At 36.6% G+C, this 25,625-nt stretch overlaps 1 protein-coding gene across 2 annotated transcripts in view; it reads left to right on the top strand.

The window, feature by feature from the left end:
• The window catches only part of LOC115438835 (glucosidase 2 subunit beta-like), a 479,883-nt gene that overhangs the window by 191,031 nt on the left and 263,227 nt on the right, over positions 1-25,625 (top strand). For both annotated transcript variants that reach the window (XM_030162688.1, XM_030162687.1), the window contains exon 10: positions 14,405-14,474. In XM_030162688.1, coding sequence (XP_030018548.1) covers positions 14,405-14,474 — 70 coding nt within the window. The remainder of the gene's footprint in view (positions 1-14,404; positions 14,475-25,625) is intronic.

Below are 25,625 nucleotides of genomic sequence, written 5' to 3'. Positions count from 1 at the left end.
GAATCTGGTGATACAATACAAATCACAATACTAGGATACGATATATCCCGATATATCATGATACTGTTAAAAAGGCAATTTTTTTGTTTGTTTCTTGTTTTTTTTTAAATGATTATTTCCTTGAAGAATTGAATTACACCAGAAATCTGGTGTAATCCAAGTGCTTTTCTAGAAAAGACAGCGCAGACCTCCGCCAGGGCCGATCAGTGCCCCCCGTGTGCCCCCCAAACCCCGATCACCATCCATCCATCCATCCATCCATTATCTTCCGCTTCCTCTGGGGCCGGGTCGCGGGGGTAACAGTCTAACCAGGGATGCCCAGACTTCCCTCTCCCCACACTCCTCCTCCAGCTCTTCCGGGTGGACCCCGAGGCGTTCCCAGGTCAGCCCAGAGACATAGTCTCTCCAGCGTGTCCTGAGTCTTCCCTGAGGTCTCCTCCCGGTGGGACATGCCCGGAACACCTCCCCAGGGAGGCGTCCAGGAGGCATCCGAAACAGATGCCCGAGCCCCCTCAGCTGGCCCCTCTGGATGTGGAGGAGCAGCGGCTCTACTCCGAGCTCCTCCCTGGTGACTGAGCTCCTCACCCTATCCCTAAGGGTGCACCCAGCCACCCTGCGGAGGAAGCTCATTTCGATCGCTTGTATCTGGGATCTTGTCCTTTCGGTCATGACCCAAAGCTCATGACCATAGGTGAGGGTAGGAACGTAGATTGACCGGTAAATCGAGAGCTTCGCCTCTCGGCTCAGCTCCTTCTTTACCACAACCGACCGGTACAGCGACCGCATAACTGCAGACGCTGCACCGATCCGTCTGTCAATCTCATGCTCCATCCTTCCCTCACTCGTGAACAAGACCCCAAGATACTTAAACTCCTCCACTTGGGGCAAAGACTCTCCGCCGACCCGGAGAGGGCAAACCACCTTTTTCCGGTCGAGAACTATGGCCTCGGATTTGGAGGTGCTGATCCTCATCCCACTCACTTCACACTTGGCTGCAAACCGCCCCAGGGCACGCTGAAGCTCCAGGTTCGATGACCCCCGATCACCACTAAAATTCAATCATTTCTTCCTTGTGCCAGTATCAACATTTCCTTAAAATTTCATGAAAATCCATCCATAACTTTTTGAGTTATCTTGCTAACAAACAAACAAACAAACAAACAAACACGCACGGGGGGCAGGTCTGTCTTGGCGGAGGTCTGCACTCTCCAAGTGCTTTTCTTGTTTTAGGCTGTTTTGTGGCAGAGTGGCCAGACATATCAATAAATATTGCACCAGGACTACTTTTAAAGCAATACATATTGATATTGTTCAGCTAGGTGGCAGATTAGAAGTCTGGAAGGCACAGATAAACGACCTGATAATGTTTTAAGTATGAGAACTCGTTGATATTTCAAGAGTGAAGCTCTGCAGAAGATTTGGCAGGCACGGCATCGCCCTTCCACTCTGCACTCCTGTCCAAAAGTTAAACTCCACCGAGGCTTCAACAAATGTCACCATGTAGTTCGGTTTGCATTAGCAGTGGTGTCATGAGGCGGAGGAGACTCTGGGCACTCGGAAAACATCGTCCTGCCGCCACTTGTACCGTTAAAATGTGCCTCTGCAGTGATCTTACGTCGAATACCGGAGCCCCGCGGACTAAAAACAAACCTGAAAGTTCCAACAGCAGCTCGTCTTAAAATTAACAGAGTGCCGCCCAAGGTTATTATCTTTAATGAAAACGAATGAAATGACGAAAACTAAAATTGAAAAAACATTTTCGTTAACTGAAATAAATAAAAACTAGAATTAAAAGAAAAAACAAGAACTGAAGTGATTTTGGTTATTATCAATAAAACCACAGATAATGGATAGATATCAGCTCTGAAATTAACCTACTATGAGCTATTTTTGTTGTTGTTGTCATTATATTTGTCCAAACAAATGTACCTTTAGTTGTCCCAGGCATTAAAATGAACAAGAAATTGAAAAAAACAAGGGTGGTCTAGTAATTTTTTCTGCGGCTGTATTTGCAGAACACGACACATGGTCAAAATAACAAAAAGATGCAGTGTTTTCAGACCTCAAATATTGCAAAGAAAACCACTTCATATTCATTTCTAAACAACACAATGCTAATGTTTTAACTTTGGAAAAGTTCTGACATCAATATTTGGTGGAATATCCCTAACCCTAATTTTTTCCACGACTGTAGCAAGGTTATATCATTGAGGAAAACAAACGAAATGATGAAAACTGAAATTGAAAAAACATTTTCATTAACTGAAATAAATAAAAACTAGAATTAAAAGAAAAAAAAAAAGATAACTAACTGCAACTGTATTATGAGCTTACAAAACTTACAAAAACGGATAAAAATTATGGATAAAATTCCCTCCGTTTTCGTCTTTGTCAATATTGATATAGGCTAGAATATGTGAAAATTTCATCTAAGATCAGCGGTATAGAAGTAGGGAGGCCAACGGTGAAAGTATGGAAAGTTTCAGTTTCGTTTGCACATAAGTGACATTGTGTATGGATCGCACCCCCACCTACATTACCCCCTCCAACCTGCTATAGGGAATTTATACATCATACTGTACATATGTTTGTGTCTGTGCTCAGTCAGAGCTGCCCTAACCCCACCCCTGAATAAAGTGTCCAGGGTAACCTCACTAATTTCTTTGAATAGGATGGCGAGGAAGATAAAATATATGAAAAAACTAAAACCAATACTAAAACTAAACTAAACTAAACTAAAAGTAGAAGCACTCAGAGAGCGCAGACCTCCGCCAAGGCTGATCAGTGCCCCCCCCCCCGTGGGCCCCCCCCATGCCAAGGAGGTTATGTTTTTGCCAGGGTTTGTTTGTTTGTTTGTCTGTCTGTTTGTCTGTCCGTTAGTGTGCAACATAACTCAAAAAGTTATGTACAGATTTTGATGAAATTTTCAGGGTTTGTTGGAAATGGGCCCCCCCGTGGGCCCCCCCACCCCCGACCACCACCAAAATTTAATCATTTCTTCCTTATCCCATTTCCAACAAACCCTGAAAATTTCATCCAAATCTGTCCATAACTTTTTGAGTTATGTTGCACACTAACGGACAGACAAACAAACAAACAAACAAACCCTGACAAAAACATAACCTCCTTGGCGGAGGTAACTAAGCATTCAGAAAAAACAACAACTAATAAAAACTAGCAAACCTGCTCTAAAAACTAATTAAAACTAACTGAATTAGAAAAAAAGTCAAAACTAAATAAAACTAAACTGTAATTAAAAATCCAAAACTATTATAACCTTGGCGCCGCCTGACTTTAATATGCTGAAAAGTGTGTCTTCACCCTCTCTGCAATCTATCATATTGAGGTTTTCGTGGCACCGGCAGATCCATCAAGCCTCGGACTGAGGTGGAACTTGACAATCCATCCATCAATGCGTTTTCGCCAGCGCCAGACATCAACGACCGAGTACAACGGAGCCTGGAAAACAGTGTTTTTCAACCTTGGGGTCGGGACCCCATGTGGGGTTGCCTGAAATTTCTAGTAATTGACAAAAATAAAAACTTACTAATAGAAAATATATGGTGAGTTGATAGAGACAATCACAATTTCGGCTGAACGATATGGACAAAATTTCATATCTCGATATTCATGCCAGATATCTCGATATTGATACGATACGATATGACTACGGGTTCGGTGAAAACCAAGCATTTTTCAGAAAAATACTAACATCATAATACAAAAGAATGTGGAAAGTGCAGTTTTATGTATAAGAACTCACTGCCAGTCATCAACATTAACATAAAGTACGAATAAATAAATTACAAATCAAACATTTTACTGCAGAAAATGTAATATCTTGAATGTTCATATCTAGATATAGATACGATAATGATATATCTTTCAGCCCTCATCACAATCCATAGCAGACAAACTGTGAGTGTGAAACTGAAGCACTGTGGTTCTGTTTATCTGTCAAATGTTCATTGTGGTCAGTTTCAGATGCTGCAGCTCTTTTCATAATTCATAGTTTGAGTTCTTGTTTGTTCAGTATTAATAGAGGGAATGCACATACGTCACTTCCCCCCTGGGCCACGCCCCTCGAAGTCAGACTGAGTGGCAAAAACAAACCGGCTCAACATGGCGGAGCATAGCAGTAACTACAGCGAGATCGGGAAAAATGTGAAATATAACATGAAATTAAAGACAACTGGACTGGACATGGATCCATACAAGCTACCAAACAACAAGTGGTCTACGAACATTGATATGTGACCGGAAATCACGTATCCTAACATTTATATGAACCTGATTTCAACGCCGGGAAAATCCCCAATGCAAAGGCTGAAAGTATACAAAAGCCAAAGAGTTGTTGACATCCTCGTTATGGTTAATTAGAGGATTACAGCTGGTGAGTGCTTTAAGACAACATACTATTGTTTTGGAGGTTTTCTGTCAGTGCAGATGTATTTTCTTGGCGGTGATTGCCAAGGTAAAGGCCCAGCAGTAGTGCTCACAGTTCACTACTGATTTACTGGAGTTGAACCCTTAGTATTGACCCAAGTGAGTGGATGATCTTTTTTACCTCTGCCAAAGAGGTTATGTTTTTGCCAGGGTTTGTTTTTGTCTGTCCGTTAGTGTGCAACATAACTCAAAAAGTTATGGACAGATTTTGATGAAATTTTCAGGGTTTGTTGGAAATGGGATAAGGAAGAAATGATTAACTTTTGGGTGTGATCCGGAAGAAATCCTGGATTCTGGATCACTTTGAAATTTTCGTTAACATTGTGGTAAATGGGGCCAAAATTTTCATTTCCCAATATCTCGCTTAATTATTGACCAAAAATCATGAAATTTAACTCGTGAATTGACAATGGGGTCCTCTATCACATTTCAAAGGCTGATCCGGATCTGATCCAGAAGGCGGATTTTATCTCAATTTATATAAAAAATGGGGGTGCCCTTACTTTTTGGCCTACTGTGCCTTTAATATTAAAGGTAGAAATTTCTGACAAGCGCCATCATGTAGCTCAGTCAGTTCCGCATCGGGAGTATGCCACCGGATTTCATGTAGCTTTAATACTTAAGGAGCTAGATCCAGAAGAAAACCGCCATTACGAGAAATGTGATTTTCGTGAATAACTACTGAACTAATAAGGATATAATTATGAATCCAGTTGCTAATGGTATGTTTTCATGGTCAAGGAGTCTTAAAATATAGGTAAAATAAATATGGGACTAATATTTATGGTGGAAATCACAATATGGGGGAATTGTGCAAATCTCATGCAATTTGACTCAGGGATTTACAATGGGGTGTTCTATCAAATGGCAAAGACTGATCCGGATCTTTCAAAAATTTATGGACAGATTTGGATGAAAATTTCAGGAAATATTGATACTAGCACAAGGAACAAATGATTAAATTTTGGTGGTGATTGGGGGGGGGCACTGATCTGCCTTGGTGGAGGTCTGCGCTCTGAGTGCTTTTCTAGTTTTATTTTTATTTTATTTAACCTTTATTTAACCAGGAAAAGGATCCCATTGAGATTAAGAACCTCTTTTTCAAGGGAGTCCTGGCCAAGAGGCAGCATGAAACACATCATATAGTTACAACATACAATTACCCCATACAGTTACAACAAACAATAATTTACAGGACAATTCAACCTATGAATAACACGTGTAAGTCATTGAGTTTTTCTCCAGCACTTTGAGTTTGGATTTAAAAGCATTCAGGGAGATCAATTCAGAGAGTTTCCAGTCTTTTAGCAACGTATTCCATGTGGACGGAGTAGAGTACACAAATGCCCTTTTTCCCAGCTCTGTACGGGCCAATGGCACAGAGAGGAACAAATGCTCGTTCGATCGCAGACAGTAAGAATCAACACTTCTTCTCGTAATCAAACCACAGATATAGGACGGCAGTAGTCCAAGTATGGCCTTATAAATGTAGGTATACCAGTGCCCTAGCCTCCTAGTGGACAGGGCAGGCCAGCCCACTCTGGAATACAATGATCTACTGGTACTGTGGATATTTAAGTAGAGTTAACATCAAATACCTGATCCAACACAGCTACAACAGCTTTGTGCTAGAGTACCGCCTTGTTTGGAAAACTAGGTTAGCCTCAGTTTAAGCTAGTTTACAAATCATGTAGAGCACAAGGTTCAGAATCACACAACTGAAGACAAAAACGTTTCAGTTATGAAACATAGAACGAAATGACAGATGCTAACATTAAGAGCTTTACTAAGAAGTAATGTTAGCCAACACGATATGTAATTTAAGGTATGATTTTACACAGTAATACAACATAAATTAACATTACCTGACACGAATCCAGGTTTCGTTGCTTGGATTCCAGTTATTTCTACGAATTGCGGCGATCCATCTGCTTCTTCTGTCTTTGGCTTTAGGTCGCCGCTAAAACGATAGCTCCGAGTGCTTTTTAAACCTATTTGTGCGATCAATGACACAACAGCTCTGCCCCATTTTTTAGATTGTTCTAAAGTTTTCGCAGTATTCAAGCCAAAGCTGCTACTCATCTCCTTCTTTCTGCCACTCAGTGGACAGAACCGTGGTGACTTCTGCTAGCGGTGACGTCACATGCATACCCTCTATTGTCGGCCTTGGAAATCCAAGCTGGACTGACTGTACATATCCTGACCAATGAAAATAAAATGCTCACTTTGTGCAGTAATCTACACCTGGCTTTTCTGCCTCCGTCCACAATAATATACATTATATAGACTAAATGTCTTCTAAAATTAACGTTTATTTGCAACATAGTATAGCAAACTGTTACATGATCAAAAACAAATTCATTTTAGCAAAAAAAAAAAAATTTAAAATGTGGGGTCACCAGAAATTTGTGATGTTAAAATGGGGTCACGAGCCAAAAAAGGTTGGAAACTACTGCTGGATGTTAAAAATCAGTCACCGCTTCAAGAAATATCCAGAGAGAGAGAGAAAAAAAAGTAAGAAAAAGAATGTGGAGTGTTAAACGTCTCTTGGAAATTACGTATACCACACAGAAGCGTCGTAATATAGAGAACACACACATGTTCTAACAGGCGAAAAGTATGCGACGCATTAAAATTAAACAGATCTCGCGTAGAATGTAACAGAATGAACATCGCGCCCAGGGAATTGAACATAACACACAAATAGAATAAGGCTGGATCTCTTTTTACTTGGCTGTCATGAATGTAGGTCTGCCAAACTGAGCAACAACACGCAAAAAAAAAAAAGAAAAAAAAAAAAAAAAAAAGCAAGGAAAGTATTACATAAGTTGGGATTCTCTGTGATTTGGACCTTTAGTCGGTACACAGGCGGCTATTTAAATTGCATCAGTTCCTCTGATGTAAATGTGTATAGCCTTCAACTCCCTGAGAGGTTTTAGTCATTTATTTTGATTAGGGCTGTATTTATAAGATAAGTCTCCTAAGTAAGTCGCCTGGGAAGCCGGGTTGGCGAGGATGGTGGTGGGGGAACAAAATGAAGTCTGTTTGATGATTATAAATGCAGAAATATCGGCTTGTCAATTAATTAGGCGCTTCCTGCGTATGTGTGCCCCTCTTTTCATTTACTGGGCCTGGATCTCGGTGGACAAATACCCACGGTGCGCCCATTGTACGTCTAAGCCATTACACACATATCTGGCAGCTGGGGAACCGGAGAATAAAGATCCTTCAAAGGCAGACAGTTTTCGAGAGCAAGCTTCGGTTTTCATGCGCTGGCTGATTTTTTTTTTTTTTTTTTATTCTGGGAGTAGTGCATGAGTCTGGTTGAAGGCTTAACTCTGCCACTGTCTTATTTTCACATAAAAATAAAGAACGGGAGACCGATGTTGACATGAAAATAGCTCAAATGCAGACAGAGCTTGAAGTGATGCCTCCATTATTTCTGTGGCGTGCGGTTTCACAATGCACGCCGGACACTTATCTTGTCGAGGCTACTATCGTTAGGTGAGCGTTTCTGAAAAAGGCTGGTTCTCTTGACAAAAATGTCAGAAGCAGAAGGTACTAGTGTCACGGTTGGACTTGCACAATACAAAACAAAGATGAAATCGTAGAACTGGAATGCACGTTATATAAAAATCAGTGTTGAATTTCACTCTATCAACATGATGAGCAGACTGGAATAGTTACAAGTACATACTAAAGTGTGCTGCGTTCCACGCAACCCGTAACTCGTGTTTTTCCAACCTTCTACCAGTGAAAATGCACTGGAATGGCAGTCAAACCTGTGACTTCCCACCTGTGAACTCGGACGAGATCGATGTACTCCCCGTTCCGAGTTCTGACATCACATAGCAATGGCGCCCCCCCATGGATGTGGTGTTTATGCAGATTGTTTATTAAAACAAGGTATTGCTCTGACGTTATTTATCTCCAAATGTTCTGCATAATCAAAAGCTACTGTAGCGTTAGCTAGTTTTCAGTCCAATGAGTGCAAGAATAAACAAGTGTTCAGAGAACGCAAATCCCCAAACCAAGCACCCCGAACGGTGTGCATGTGTGGATGGACTATTTCTTTTCAAATTCAACAGTTTCCAGGTTGTTCCATACAGCAGAAAAAGTTGAAGCTCGGCACCAGTCATGTGTATGTCAAATTATATTCAATTCCAATCAATATTTGTTGAGTTATAATGCAAAATGTGTGGTAAACGGGATTTTCAGTGTTAAATTGAAATGTCCACAGAGTCGACATTCCACAGTGGATGTGGACGATTTTGTGCCAGATACAAGATATTGTTATAAGCAACGGGTGGATCAAATTGGAGGCTAATCGGAGTCGTTTTGAAATTTTAATGAATTTTCGAAAACTGCTCAATGATGAGAGATAAGAAAATTTGAGATTTTGTGACCTTGCTGTGACCTTGAACTTTGGCCTATTTGGCCCAAAATTTAATGGTTTTGTCCCAGGGCCTAGGCCTATCTGTGGGTAAAGTTTGGTAAAGATGGTTGGAATAGTTTTGCTGTAAAGTTTCTAACAAACAAACAAACAAACACACAAAGCAAAGTGATCACAATACGTCCTGGTGGAGGTAATTAATACCAAATACGAATCCAAATATACAAATAACATAAAAGGTCGAACAGCTTCTGCATAATCATAAGCAACAAACGAACTGACTGCGATAGAACTGACTGTAATAACATATGGTCCACCATGTTGGTTTGTTTACATCTAGCTCCCACAATTCCTTGCGCTCAGACAGTTTGGTGTGATTTGCCTGGAACGTTACAAAGTCGTGAGTTGTGGTTTGAAGTCGAGACTTACAGGTAGGGATGTAACAATACGAAAATTTCATATCACGGTTACTGTGACCAAAATGATCACGGTTATCATTTTTATTGCAGTATTGTTGAAATTGTGCTCAAAATGTTCAAAAAGTACTGATACACACACTGAAATAATTTAAGTTGTATTCTGTTGATTCTGTTGGGTTTCTGTAAATTGGCTTAGAGTCTGGTTTTGACCAACTCTGTATATAAAGTGACATGAGATAACTTTTGTTGTGATATATATATATATATATATATATATATATATATATATATATATATATATATATATACAGGGTGTCCCGTAAGTCTCCATACATAGGAAAAATAAACGTTTCTTGACATAAACCATTTTTATTTATATAATATGCTCTATATGACTGCCATTTTGTCGGGAACAAATTGATCCAAAACACTTCCTGTTTTTTTGAACTTGACAATAAGTTTTGCCACAGTGTCGTGTGTGATACTCGTCCCATGTTTTCTGTTAAATGCGCTTGCAACCATACGACTGCTTGCTGAACCGGCCATCAGGATGATTTCAATTCGTTGTTCTTTATTCAAATGCATTCTTTGGGTTATCTGAAATAAAGAAATACATGTTAGAACCATATATGTATGGAATGTATTATGTCTCCTATGTATGGAGACTTATGGGACACCCTGTACATATATATATATAAAATTTGATTGATTGAGTGATTTGATTGGTTTTCCCCTGTAAGTTGCTTTGGAAAAAAGTGTCTGCCAAATGCATAAATGTAAATGTATTTTAAAAAGTAATACTAATAAAATAAAATAATTGGCACAATGTACTTTCTCTTGGCAGAAACATTCAAATATTAACCCTTAGTGGTCTGAGCCTATTTTGGCCGTTTTTCAGTCCTTTTGATTTGGCCTTTATATACTATATAAACAAATGTTTACTATACCCATGTTTGGCATCTTTTTTTTCAGCACAACTTCATTTATATCATCTGTCTATTATTTTTTTTACTTTATCTACTATAAAAACATAAAAGGCCAGAAAACACACAACAAATTTTTAATGTTATTTAAAAAATGTACATAATTTATTGCATAAATAGCACAAAGACGCTTAACAAACCTTTTCAAAGACTTGAAAAGTGAATATTGGTTCCATGTATTAGGTATAGAAAATTAAAAATTATAATAAACTAAAACTATACTCAAATATTTGACATTAAAGCAGATATTTACATAGGGTTTTTTCCCCTAAAAGTGCAGTAATCAAACACGGTTATCATGATAATTAGAATTTAAACAGTAATACTAACTGTCTGCAGTTTTACCGCGGTTTATCGTTATACCGGTAATCGTTACATCCCTACTTACGGGCTCAAAAAATGGCCTGGAGCGCAGCATTAGCAACAATAACGTTCAGTTTTTGCGTGACACGACTGCAGATCTCGTAAGAAAGACCAGAGCACTGTAAAGCAGATGGTACAGGGACGTCCGTCACAGATCTGGGATCAGCAGTCCAGTTTCCAGGTCAGTCTAATAAAATGTCCCCTTTGTGATTCTAACCCGATCCCCTTTGTACGTTTTAATTTAACTTCTCGTCTATCAGAGTAACTCCGAGGTCTGTTTTAAAGGGTCTTTACACGACTGGACATTTCAGTCCCATCTGTCACAAACATGTCCACTGCAGGTACTGTGTGTGTAATATTCCAGTCTGTTTTCCTAAGCAGGCTTTTGTGTGTTTTTTCCTCTGAAGCAGTGAGTCACATTGCATTTGGCGACGCCTCTCACTTTGCACAGTTGCGTTTACAGTCTGATTTCCAGTGAAGGAAAAATGACACCATGCTGTATGCGACAAGTCATCAAGTCACACTCACATTTCCTTTGTCCCATATGTGGGAATCCTGTCAGAGTTTGTCATCTTCAACATCCTGTACGCAGCGGCAAAACGGAAAATACAAATACATGTTTGTCCGACTGTTTTTAGTGGGGATGCTTTCCTTTCCTTTCCTTTCTTTCTTTTCCTTTCCTGTCCTTATTTTTCCTTTCCTTATTTATCCTTTCCTTTCCTTATTTTTCCTTTCCATTCCTTTCCTTTCCTTTTCCTTTTCCTTACCTTCTCTCACCTTTCCTTTCCTTTCCTTTCCTTATTTTTCCTTTACCTTACCTTACCTTTCCTTATTTTTCCTTTCCTTTCATTTCCTTATTTTCCTTTACCTTACCTTACCTTTCCTTATTTTTCCTTTCCTTTCCTTTCCTTTCCTTTCCTTTCCTTTCCTTTCCTTTCCTTTCCTTTCCTTTCTTTCCTTTCCTTTCCTTTCCTTTCCTTCCTTTCCTTATTTTCCTTTACCTTTCCTTTCCTTTTTCCTTACCTTACCTTCCTTTTCCTTTCCTTTTCCTTTCCTTTCTTTCCTTTCTTCCTTTCCTTATTTTCCTTTATTACCTTTTCCTTTCCTATTTTCCTTTCCTTTTCCTTTCCTTTCTTATTTTTCCTTTACCTTACCTTACCTTTCCTTATTTTCTTTCCTTTTCCTTTCCTTTCCTTATTTTCCTTTACCTACCTTCCTTTCCTATTTTTCCTTTACCTTACCTTCCTTTCCTATTTTCCTTTCCTTTCCTTTCATTTCCTTATTTTCCTTTACCTTACCTTACCTTTCCTTTCCTTTCCTTTCCTTTCCTTCCTTTACCTTTCCTTTCCTTATTTTTCCTTTACCTTACCTTTCCTTATTTTTCCTTTCCTTTCCTTTCCTTCCTTTCCTTTCCTTTCCTTTCCTTTCCTTTCCTTTCCTTTCCTTTCCTTATTTTTCCTTTACCTTACCTTTCCTTTCCTTATTTTTCCTTTCCTTTCCTTATTTTTCCTTTTCCTTTCCTTCCTTTGCTTTCCTTATTTTTCCTTTACCTTACCTTACCTTTCCTTATTTTTCCTTTCCTTTCCTTTCCTTTCCTTTCCTTTCCTTCCTTTCCTTTCCTTTCCTTTCCTTCCTTTCCTTTCCTTTCCTTATTTTTCCTTTACCTTACCTTACCTTTCCTTATTCTTCCTTTCCTTTCCTTATTTTTCCTTTCCTTTCCTTTGTGTGTTTTTGGTGTTGCTGGTTGTATTTTTGCTTTACATTCTAAAACAGAATGCCTTCAAGCATCAACAACTCAACAGAACACAGCTGTAATAACACACGTTTTTTCACCTTAGGTAGATTTTCAGCTAATATTTTCATATTTGTTATATCAATATTTTACTTTCAACAGTATTTACTGGAGGTAGGATTTTAGTGATAATCCCACCCTTTTTCCAACTGTCCAAAAAAGTGAGAATTTCAGAATGGATGCGGCGCCTTAAAAGAGAAATGTTCAGACCGAAAATAGTTTTGTCTGTGCGTTGTTTTTTTTTTTTTTTTTCCTCCTGCTGACCTAAAACAGAGCAGCAGCATTTAGTGCAATTTGAACAACATTATTCCTCCACTTCTCATTTGTTCATGTGCATTCTGGATCAGATCTACAAAAACAATAAACACTGAGGAACAGGAAGAAAAGAGTTGAAACTGGGCTGAATTTTCTACAGACATTTCAGGTTGTTCATATTTGTTCAGGTTATTCACATTTTAGTGTTACAGGAAAGTTTGTAAATGTAAAAATTTTCATAATTTAATGTTATTTTTTGCACTAAAACAAAGAAAAAAAATTCAAGTTGTTAATTCTAGATTTTTTTTGGCCTAATTCAAGATTTTTTTTTTTTTTTACTTTATTCAAGAATTTTTTTTTTGGCTTAATTCAAGATTTTTTGCTAAATTTGAGTTGTTTTTTTTTTGTTTGTTTGGTTTTTTTGCTTAATTAAATTTTTTTTTTTTACTTAATTGAAGATTTCTTTTTTTTTTTTTTTTTACCTAATTGAAGATTTTTTTTGGCTTAATTGAAGATTTTTTTTTTTTTTTTTTTTTTTTTTACTTCAAGATTTTGTTTTAACTTATTTGAAGATTTTTTGGCTTATTCAAGAATTTTTTTTTTACTTAATTGAAGATTTTTTTTCCCACTTAATTCAAGATTTTTTTTAACTTAATTGAAGATTTTTTTGGGTTTAATTCAAGATTTTTGCTAAATTTGAGATTTTTTTGGCTTAATTAAAGATTCTTTTTTTACTTAATTGAAGATTTTTCTTTGGCTTAATTCAAGATTTTTTTTAACTTAATTGAAGGTTGGTTTTTTTTGGCTTAATTACAGATTTTTTTTTGGCTAAATTCATGATTTTTTTATTTTTTTTTACTTAATTGAAGGTTGTTGTTTTTTTTTTTTTTTTTGGCTTAATTCAATTTTTTTTCTTTAATTCAAGCTCAATTTTTTTTTTTTTTTTTTTTTTTTGCTTAATTCAATTCAAGACTGTGGAATTTTCGCACTTGGCAAAAACATCCCAGGGGCCAAACTGGACCCTTTGGCGGGCCGCATTTGGCCCCTGTGCCGCATGTTTGACACCCCTGCTTTACATTCTAAAACAGAATGCCTTCAAGCGTCAACAACTCAACAGAACACAGCTGTAATAACACACGTTTTTTCACCTTAGGTAGATTTTCAGCTAATATTTTCATATTTGTTATATCAATATTTTACTTTCAACAATATTTACTCGCTGTAGGATTTTAGTGATAATCCCACCCTTTTTCCAACTGTCCAAAAAAGTGAGAATTTCAGAATGGATGCGGCGCCTTAAAAGAGAAATGTTCAGACCGAAAATAGTTTTGTCTGTGCGTCTTTTTTTTTTTTTTTTTTTTTCCCCCCTGGTGACCTAAAACAGAGCAGCAGCATCCAGGCATGTTGTCTTTCATCATTAACTGTCTCTCAAAGGCTCATGGGAGTCTCCGAGAGCACAGGAGGAACCTTGGATTTTACACCAGCAGGCGTCGAGTGTGTCGGCCGTCTGCAGGGAGGTGCATATTAGAGTCATGGACAGGAGCTGAAATAATCTCTTAAAGCCAGTTTTCTGTGTCGTTTTCACACACACACACACACACACACACACAAAAACACACACATAAAAACACACACGCTCACAAACAACATTGCGTGTTTTCTACATTCATGCAGGTGAGAGTCCAGGTCTAGTAAGTGTATAGATCTTTGACCTTGTTTTCTCTCCTTCTCTGCTTCCATTATGTGCTCGCAGATCAAAGATACCCACAATGCACTAGGCCGTCTGGTCGGAGAGGATTCCCACTTAAAGGCAGCCGACAGAGGTAAGCTAGAACATCACCCCCCCCACCCTCCATTCCCATTCTCCTCTCAGGAACACGCTCAAAATCTTTGTATTTTGCTTCAAACGACCCAGCCGTCCTGTTATTTTAATGAAGGCAGATACAGTACATGGAAAATAACCTGTGTATGGTTTTACTCATCTGCACATGACGGCTGGAGTATGTGTCACTAATGTCACGACAGGGTTTTATGACCATATTTAGTCTAATAAAAAAACAAGAGTTGATTACAAGCAAGGTCTCTATCAATAAAGGTGAAAAAGTTTATAGCGTTAGCAGTTAGCATTAGCACGTAGCATACATTAGAAGCATTGAGCTGCCATTGAAGGTATCAGCTGTCCATTATCTTATCTTATCTTATCTCATCTCATCTCATCTCATCTCATCTCATCTCATCTCATCTTATCTTACCATATCTTATCTTATCTTATCTTATCTTATCTTATCTTATCTTATCTTATCTTATCTTATCTTATCTTATCTTATCTCATCTTATCTCATCTTATCTCATCTTATCTTATCTTATCTTATCTTATCTTACCATATCTTATCTTATCTGATCTTATCTTATCTTATCTTATCTTATCTTATCTTATCTTATCTCATCTTACCTTATCTTACCTTATCTTACCATATCTTACCATATCTTATCTTATCTTATCTCATCTTATCTTATCTTACCTTATCTTACCATATCTTATCTTATCTGATCTTATCTTATCTTATCTCATCTTATCTTATCTTACCTTATCTTACCATATCTTATCTTATCTTATCTTATCTTATCTTATCTTATCTTATCTTATCTTATCTTATCTTATCTTATCTTATCTTATCTTATCCTGTCTCATTTATCTTCCCTTCCCTTATCTTATCTTATCTTATCTTATCTTATCTTATCTTATCTCATCTCATCTTACCTTATCTTACCTTATCTTACCATATCTGATCTTATCTTATCTTATCTTATCTCATCTTATCTTATCTTACCTTATCTTACCATATCTTATCTTATCTGATCTTATCTTATCTTATCTCATCTTATCTTATCTTACCTTATCTTATCTTATCCTGTCTCATTTATCTTCCCTTCCCTTATCTTATCTTATCTTATCTTATCTTATCTTATCTTATCTTATCTTATCTTATCTTATCTTATCTTACTATCTGTATCTATGGTATCGTATCTTATCTTATCTTATCTTATCTTATCTTATTTTATCTTATCTTATCTTATCTTATCTTATCTTATCGTATGGTATCGTATCTTATCTTATCTTATCTTATCTTATCTTATCTTATCTTATCCTGTCTCATTTATCTTACCTTCCCTTACCTTCCCTTACTTTATCTTATCTTATCGTACTTTATCTTATCTTACCATATCTTATCTTATCTTATCTTACTCTTGCCTTACTTTATCTTATCTTACCATATCTTATCTTATCTTATCATGTCTTATTTATCTTCCCTTACCTTCCCTTACCTTCCCTTACTTTATCTTACCATATCTTACTCTTACCTTACTTTATCTTATCTTATCTTATCTTATCTTATCTTATCTTATCTTATCTTATCTTATCTTATCTTATCTTATCTTATCTTACCTTACCTTACCTTACCTTACCTTACCTTACCTTACCTTACCTTACCTTACCCTACCCTGTGTTGGATTTAAAGGGGTCATATTTTGCTAAACCTACTTATATTATTAGTCTGTGGTTCATTTCTTTGTGTATTTGGACCCTAATAGTTCATAGTTTGAATTTGAACCCTCCAGATGCTGCAAAACTATCTTTATATTCATTTGGGCAAAAATCGAGTGGATTTCTACAACCTGTTTCAATTCCTGCTTAATTTGTTACGTCTATAACTAGTTACATCACGACATTTGCACATATAAGGTCAAGACTTCCGACGAACATTTCTCCAGTTCGACATATTTGTTGGTCAGCAACAGCGGTTGGAGTAAAAACTGAAAATATGTCCAAACTTTGAGCCGATTACCTAAAATGTTCAGTTGTTGGTTGAACGGGACAGAGCAGCACAGCCAACAACCTGGAGGGGGCGGGGCTTGGAGTGGCTCATTTGCATTTAAAGGGCCAGCGCTCAAAAGGACCTTTCTGGTGTCATTCCTCAGAAATAGGGTTGAAGATGGACCTGTGGAGTTGATTGAATGAAGAATTCAGACCCAAGCAGAGCATTTACAGTTTATGAAATGTTTGAAAATGCATAATTCCATTTTAAAAAGCTAAATATCACACATGAAGATCAGTACATTCTCTTTTCTGTGCATAATTTCCTAAAAACACCTTCTCCGGTCATCATCGTAGTTCTGGTCCGGGCTGAGGACCTTGGTTTCATGCCCTTCCCATCTAAATCTTCTGTCCTTTGCTGTCGTCTGGGGTTAACGCCGCGCATTAAATCTGCCACCGTGATGTTTTTGATGCGACCTCTTGGCAGAACCATTACACAGTGTGGCCTTTGTTAACTTACTGTGGAATGGACACTGTGGACAGATGCGTATGTGAGGATTTTACCTGATGCAGATGATAGAAGGACAGTTAGAGGTGTGTTGGAGAGGTGTTTTCAGGACCTGGTTTGTTTTCCAGTGTGATAAAATACTGATACTAGTCCATATGTTAGTACTTCATGTTAGTCTTATAGAACTACTACACCTGTGTTGAATGTGTGAGGATTATGGGATGTTTTATGATTCTCAGTGTTTCAGTTCTGTGTCGTCTAAGGGCGCAAAAGAGTATTTTTCCGATGGATACAAACAGGAGGTCAAAGGTCAAGCTGTTATACACACATTAGAAACCACTAAGTGAGAATTACACTTCATCTTAGGCTGTATTCACACCTGAAAAGTCCTTTGGTCCGCTTATTTGATTCGGATCAAATGCGAACTTTATTTTTTTCATTTGGGTCGGATCGCATTCACATTACACTTTTTGCTAGTGGACCAAAATGCGTGAACACGAGCACGCATGTGACGAACTGCGCTAGCATTGGACAGAAAATTCGGGGGCGGGGTGAACCAGAGACAGCTGGTGTTGATGAAAATAGACGTGGTGCTCCTACATACAGTTATAATTTTCGGAATATAAATTGTTTTTTTACATACACAAATTTCCGAAAATAATGTTCACACTCATGAAAAGCTCAGTCAGAGCCAGTTTCATAATACGGGCATCTGAACAAATGTCAATGGCAGATTCAATTTCCTCATTTCTCCACGTCTGTCCACAGCTCACATCTGCTGCTGTTAGCTCTGACCACCCGTAAACCTCGGCTACTTCCAGCGGCTACGGTGGCTCGTCAAGCACAAAAAGGCTCAAGATTCCTTGGTTTGGTTCGGTTCGAGGTCGGTTCTATTCACACCAGAAGTGAACTGGCCCAGAGTCCGTTCGGAAGCGGACCGAGACCACCTCTTCTTGGTGGTCTCGGTCCGCTTGTTTGGTTTGAATCAGAGTTCGCATGTTTGTATTCACACCTAAAAAAAAGTCTGGACTTTCTGGGGAAACGAACTGTGGTTCGGACCAAATGTGGTAGGTGTGAATACACCCACAGTCTTATAGAACTACTACACCTATTAGGGTTAGGGTTTTTTTCTTTTTTTTTTTTTTTTTTTAATTTTAATTTTAATTAATTAATTTATTTTTTTTATCAATAATTGACATCTCAAGGGTACATTGACCTCAAGTAATTTCTTAGAGTTTTGTTGAAATTAAAAAGATGCCTAGGCCATGATTTTTAATATTGTGGACATTAACCACCATGTTAAATATCCAGTATGGCTTTCGGAATTTTGAGAGTAGCTTAAAATTCTATTGAGAAATCATCATAGATCCGTTGAGTTTGGTTGAACTTTTATCATTTTTCCTGTGGAATGAGTATATTGTTTGGTGAAAAGAATGGCATATTGGCTGATGTCATAACTTGGGGGAATAGTTGATTGCCAACAAAGTACTGTTGAAAATATTGGAAAAAAAAAAGTGAGAAAACGCCTAATTTTTTTTTTTTTTTTTTGCATTAAATTGAGCCAAAATCATGCAGAAATGTGTTTTAAGAATAATTTTTTCATTGAGGGTTTGTTGAGCCGCATTATGTAATAAATTCTCATTCTGTAATAAAAGTTCAAAATGAAATAAGAATGTCATCTTGTGATAAAGCCGTATTATGTAATAAACTGACGCATTTTGTAATAAACTATGTCAACACATTATATTGTAAACTTTTTCACATTATGTAGTAAGTTATTACAATTTGAGAAATTTATTACAAAATGCACTTGACACATTTTTATTTAAAAAAAAATGTAATAACATGGTTCGTTATGTAATAACAATCCAAATTAATGTAATTTCAGAGCAATTTAGAAGAAATTAGTCACAGGAGCTACAGGTAATGTAGTCAGAACTTTAACCACACAGTTTAAAGATTAATTTAGCACATTACATTTTCCTGAAAATAAAAATGTGTCAAGTGCATTTTGTAATAAACTTCTCAAATTGTAATAACTTACTACATAATGCGAAAAAATTTACTATATAATGCGTTGACGTAGTTTATTATAAAATGCGTCAGTTTATTACATAATGCAGCTTTATTACAAGATGACGTGACATTCTTATTACATTTTGAACTTTTATTACATCATGGGAATTTATTACATAATGCGGCTCAACAAAGTTGTCACCATATGTGTTTTTTTGCATCTGGAATGCATTTATTGACAGCTTACCCAGCCCACTGAGGAACATTTTCATTTTTCAAAATTTTATATCAAAAAATGAGGGGTACATGCACTAACGAGGCCACAATTTTTTTTCGCGATATTGCCAGCAGAGCAGACCTTCCAATTATTAGTCCTTAGGATCAAAATTAACAAAAAAAAAACAAAAAAAAAACAAATAAAAAGTATGGCAGACCATGTCAGGTTCAACCCACTTTTGTGACTTTAGTTCCCCGACTATATGTTGAATGTGTTTAGATTATAAGATGTTTTATGATTGTAACACATCCAACATACAGTTGTGGAAAAAATTCTTAGACCACCCTTGTTTTCTTTAATTTCTTGTTCATTTTAATACCTGGTACAACTAAAGGTACATTTGTTTGGACAAATATAATGAGAACAACAAAAATATCTCATAGTAGTTTAATTTCAGAGCTGATATTTATCCATTTTCCATGTATCAGTATCATGATTTATCGTGATATATATCGTATCGGGATCCTATTATTGTGATTTGTATCGTATCGCCAGATTCTTGCCAATACACACCCCTAGTCCTGACTACTGATTTCGTTTCATGTATATATATGTAATGACAAATAAATTGAAATAAATTGAAAAAAAAATTGAAATTGAAATTGAAATCCAGACCCCTGTCCACATCCACGTTCTCCCTTTGAACATCATTCCTTACATTAGTACCATTACTTCATGGTACCGGACAAAGCAGGTCCACTCACTGTTCATGCAGAAGTGGACCTTACAGACCCTGGAGACCACATTGGACCCGAGATTGTTGACTCACTGTAACTGATGCTGTCAATGTTGTGTAATGTGTGCAGAAATGACCATATATAGTCACTTGGCCGATAAAGGGTTAAGGAAACAAAGCTAGTTTTCATGTCATGTGTATTTTCTTAGTTTTTGTTCTCGTGCCTCGAAAAGATACGCTGACTAACAAAAAGGACCAAAAAAATGCCTTAAATGTGTACGCAAACACTTTTAACATTCACATCCTTCCAAAAATCAACTTTGCAATCACATTCCCAAAGACGTCAATGCAATCAGCGCATCAGCACTGTAAGAATAATGTCGTATTTCTATTGATTTATTCTTAAAAAACGAAAAACTTTATATTCCAAAACATATTAGAAGCACAAACCTTTCATGGAATCGATGCATATAGATGAGGACGAATTATTCAGTCTTGTGTGAACCCTCATTTGAATATTATAAGTTTGGTGGAAATGTACAGACACATGGAGGAGGAAGGGGGCGCAGGGTGGGGGGGCGGGGTGGGGGGTGGGGGGGGGGTAAGTGAATTGAAATGCGACATAAAATTTGCCTAAAATCAAAAATATTATGTGCAAATAGAAACATTCTGGCATGGCAATAAAGCTGGACTATTGTCTGGAAATGACAAACAGATTATCCATGCATAACGGTGCCTTGTTTACCATATTTCTGCACCTTTTTTTTTTTTTTTTTTTCTCGGTCAGGCCACAGTTCCAAACAAATCTAGGTGAGGATGCTCTTAGTGGAGCCGTGTGGCTGTTTGTGTGTCTCATGTTTTCTTTTTCAAGGTGATGCAGCTAGTTTATTCCCTCTTCACACCAGCAGCATATTATCCTGCTGCAGCTGCTGCGAGCAGACAGTCCCAGGTATTTATGGCTAGCATAAAAAGTATGTGTATTCCCTGTCACCGTTACAGCTCCAGATTTACAGTGCATTTGACAAACACACTGAATTAAAAAAAAAAAAAAAAAAAAAAAAAAAAAAAGAAAAAGAGGGTGTTCAATTTGTATAGGAGTTTAGAGGCTGTCTGTTGTGCATGCTCCCAGTGGATTTTACTGTTAGTGCATGTGTGTGTGTGCACGTGGCTGGATGCATGTGCGTGACGATGTGTCGATCTCTCGCCGCCTGTGTTGTGTATATGTGTGTGTTTTTGTGTGTGTGTGTGTGTGTGTGTATACGCCGAGCCCGCCTGCTCTGAAACACCAGCAACAGATAACAGATGGCCCCCCTGCATTAGAAGTGTTTTATTTCCCTGCGGAAGCCAGATATGTCAAAAATAAGCATGTGCAACATTAGTCATTTGGAATATTCATGCCCCTGCCGTCCGATGGTTTCCTTTTCACAGCCAAAATACCACCAGCCCAATTCTCCTAAGGAAGTGAGGGGGAATAAGAGGGAGAAGGGGAAAAAAGCCGTCATCAGCTGAACTGATGAAGGGTGAGGTGGGTGGGGGGGGTGAGGCCTACATGCAGCTGTAATGGAAGATTTTTTTTTTTTTTTCTCCCCTCTTTTCCTCCTGCTTTGCTTCTTTAGCATGCCAGGTTTGTAATTAAAAAGGGGGCTTCAGTCTGTAGATTATGAACCACAACCCCCCAGCCCCATTAGACACAGTAATGTGAATACGCACACATGTCCATATGCCCACCCCACTGCACACATGTACACACACACATGTACACACATACATGTACACACACACACATACATGTACACACACACACATACATGTACACACACACACATACATGTACACACACACACACACACATACATGTACACACACACACACACATACATGTACACACACACACACACACATACATGTACACACACACATACATGTACACACACACACACACATACATGTACACACACACACACACACACACACACACACACGCACACACACACACACACACAAACCAGTCCTTTTCTCCCACATTAAATAACCTGATGCAGTGGATGACACGTTCCTTCAGATCTGCTCAGTTTGGCAAAAGGAGGGAAAGAGGGAAGGAGGAGGCATTTCCACTGTGTATTAGGAAGAATGGAGGGAGAGAGATATGTTCTATTATGCAATGTCCATCCATCCATCCATATTACTTTAGTGCTATTACTATTATTACTGCTACTATTATGATTATTACTAGTACTATTACTATTATTACTGTTAGTACTATTATTACTATTACTATGATTACTAGTACTATTACTATTATTATTGTGAGTACTATTATTACTATTACTATGATTACTAGTACAATTACTGTTATTACAACTACTGTTACTATTATTACTATTACTATACTACACTACTATTACTATTATTACTGTTACTGCTATTACTATTACTATTCTTATTGCTATTATCTCTATTACTATTATTGCTATTGCAATTATTATTGTTATTGCTATTATTACTATTATTACTATTACTATTTTTGCTATTACTGTTATTAGTATTGCTATTAATACTATTATTACTATTACTATTATTGCTATTACTATTATTGCTATTACTATTATTTTTGCTATTATTACTATTACTACACTACTATTACTATTATTGCTATTGCTATTATTATTTTTGCTATTATTATTCATATTGCTATTACTATGCTACATCACTATTATTGCTATTATTATAATTGCTATTATCTCTATTACTATTTTACTATTATTATAATTACTATTACTATACTACTGTTCCTATATTGCTATTACTATTCCTATTATTGCTATTACTATTATTATATGCTATTATTACTATTACTACTACTACTATTGCTATTATTACGATTACTTTTGTTATTGCTGTTATCTCTATTACTATTTTTACTATTATGATACTACTATTACTATTATTATTGTTATTGCTATTATTGCTATTATTACTATTATTGCTACTACTATTATTAATATTGCCATTATTACTATTATTACTATTACTATACTACTATTGCTATTATTACTATTACGATACTACTATTACTGTCATTGCTATTACTATTACTATTATTATTATTATTATTATTATTATTATTATTATTATTATTATTATTATTATTGCTATTATTACTATTACTGCTAATTTTATTATTGCTATTATCTCTATTACTATTATTGCTATTATTATTTTTGTTATTATTACTATTATTACTATTACTATGCTACATCACTATTATTGCTATTATTATAATTGCTATTATCTCTATCACTATTTTGCTATTACTATTACTATACTACTGTTACTATATTGCCATTACTATTACCATTATTACTATTACTATCATTATTATTTTATTTCTTTTCTTTAGTGGAATGTCCTTTTCTGTTGGCAGTTTTTTTTTTAGTTTAGTTTTTTTTAGTAATGCTGTGAAAGTTGTCCCTTACAGAGGACAAAAACCCATTGCTGGGTCTCAGTAGGATATAAAATGGAAAACAAAGAGAAAAAACTCTAAAGTAAATAAGTCTGTTTGGAGCTACTGTAGAAACCTGGAGTCCCACTCCTTCTGTCTAAAATCAGGAAAACGCTTCTTTTTTTTTTTTTTTTCCACAGGGTTATAGATTTAGTGACATGTCTGCGACTCAGACCCCCTGATTCCTTCTATATATGCCATATTTTTGGTTAAAGAGGGAAATTCCAGTTTTGTGGTGAAAACATGTCATCGCCTCAGGGTCTTCAGGAGGAGCCCAGACGTTGTTTGTGTGGAGTCCTGTGGGAGAGGTGGCCCAGTAAACTCACCAAACTCCTATTTTATCAAAACAGTTGATACAGCTGTGAGTAACAGGTACTAAAATACCCTTCTGGCTCTGTCTGTGTTTACCTCCACTGAAACAATAGGCTGTAAAGTGGTGTTTAACCTATAGACAGAGGACAGATGATAGGTTTGGTAATAATGATGATCTGCTCATAGTGATGGAGGTGACTTAGACAGACATGTAAACAGTTCCTGCTATGTTGTCATCCTTAAGTATAGAGGTGCAGCTTTGTGTCATTTTTCCATTAGGCAAATTTTTATGCACAAGTTATATTCGCACAATTTGAGATTTAATGGAAAAGCGACTCTTGAGATGTTCTTAACTGGCCAATTTGGTACCTGCAGTTGAGGGATAGTCCCATCTCCACATTAAAAACCTCAGCAAGTTGATAGGTAGGGGTGTGTATTGACAAGAATCAGGCGATACAATACAAATCGCAATACTAGGATCACAATACGATATATCATGATACTGTTAAAAAGGCAATTTTTTGTTTGTTTCTTTTTTAAAAATGATTGTTTCCTTGAAAAAATTGAATTACACCAGAAATCTGCACAAATACTAAACACATTTTCATTTGATCAAAACAAGATCTAATGCTATATCACAAAATGTTCCTGTGTTAAAACTTAAATAATGTTTTAAAGACATTACAGTTTAAGATCCTGCTCAAATGTTCATATTCTATTAGTTTATAACTAACATCATAACATTATTTTTGTGTGATCCCAACAAAGGAACTAACATTGTTTAACCCTTTCATGCATAGTGGTCACTCCAGTGGACAGTTCTTCTCCAGCTGTTCTCTTGTATATTCATGGGTTTTGTTGTTTTAGTTCCATATCAGCCAACACAGTGGACACTTATGTATCACCCCATGCACTGACATTCATACCATTAATGTATCTGTGCTGTTCTTCATAAACCTGATCTGCAGTGATATGTTTGAGCGTAAATCAATTGTTATTTGTTAGACAAAAAGGTTTTTTTTTTTTTTTTGCACATATGAAGTGAGTAATTACTAGCATTAGAATATGTTAAAATGTGAGAAGACATCAGATTAGCAGCGTTAAAAATATTTTTATTTCATTGTTTTCATATCACTTTCTGATATTGGGTTTTAAACACGTTTGTTTTCTTTCAAAAATTAAATGCGTGGATATTTTTGTAACTCCATGAAAAAAAAAAAAAAAACTATTGCATTGTTTTTTGTTTTTTTGGTTTTTTTCATTGGTAAGGAGGGATAAAAACACTCAAAAAATAAATCTTGACTAAAGTTCGCACAATTCATGCATGAAAGGGTTAATAAACGAGTGTTAAATAATAATAAATAAAATATAAACAAAAAAGAAAAACAGAAAAACAAAAATGAACCTCCACAAAATCTGCATCTGAATAAATACCTAAAAATATTGATACAGTACTTCTTGTGAAATGAAATATCGCGATGTATTGCAGAACCGATATTTTCTTACACCCCTATTGATAGTACCAATATTTTGGGAGATATTAGTAATTTTGGAATACAGCAGCCTTTCGTTGCCCATGACGGTTAAGCAGAAGCTAAGTGCCCCGCTGCATGATGGGAAATGAAGTTAAAAACAGAGCCGACGCATTTACCACCTGCAGTCCCTAGATATCGGTATTAATGCGCTTAAAACGCACTAGTATACATATATTCCTCCTCATTTATCCTCCAATTTCTTTTCCCCGCCTTCTCCTTTTTAACTGTGCTGATTCTCTGTAGCTTCGGCCTCTTTAATCTCCACCTTTTCTCCTCCCAGTCTTTCTAGCCCTATCTCCCACCACTGAACACTGGTGCCATCCTTGTCCTT

Source organism: Sphaeramia orbicularis, chromosome 18, assembly GCF_902148855.1.
Source record: "Sphaeramia orbicularis chromosome 18, fSphaOr1.1, whole genome shotgun sequence".
In the NCBI taxonomy this organism is placed as follows: Eukaryota; Metazoa; Chordata; class Actinopteri; order Kurtiformes; family Apogonidae; genus Sphaeramia; species Sphaeramia orbicularis.
Note: the sequence above shows the minus strand (reverse complement) of the source record. Positions and strands in the feature narration are given on the sequence as shown.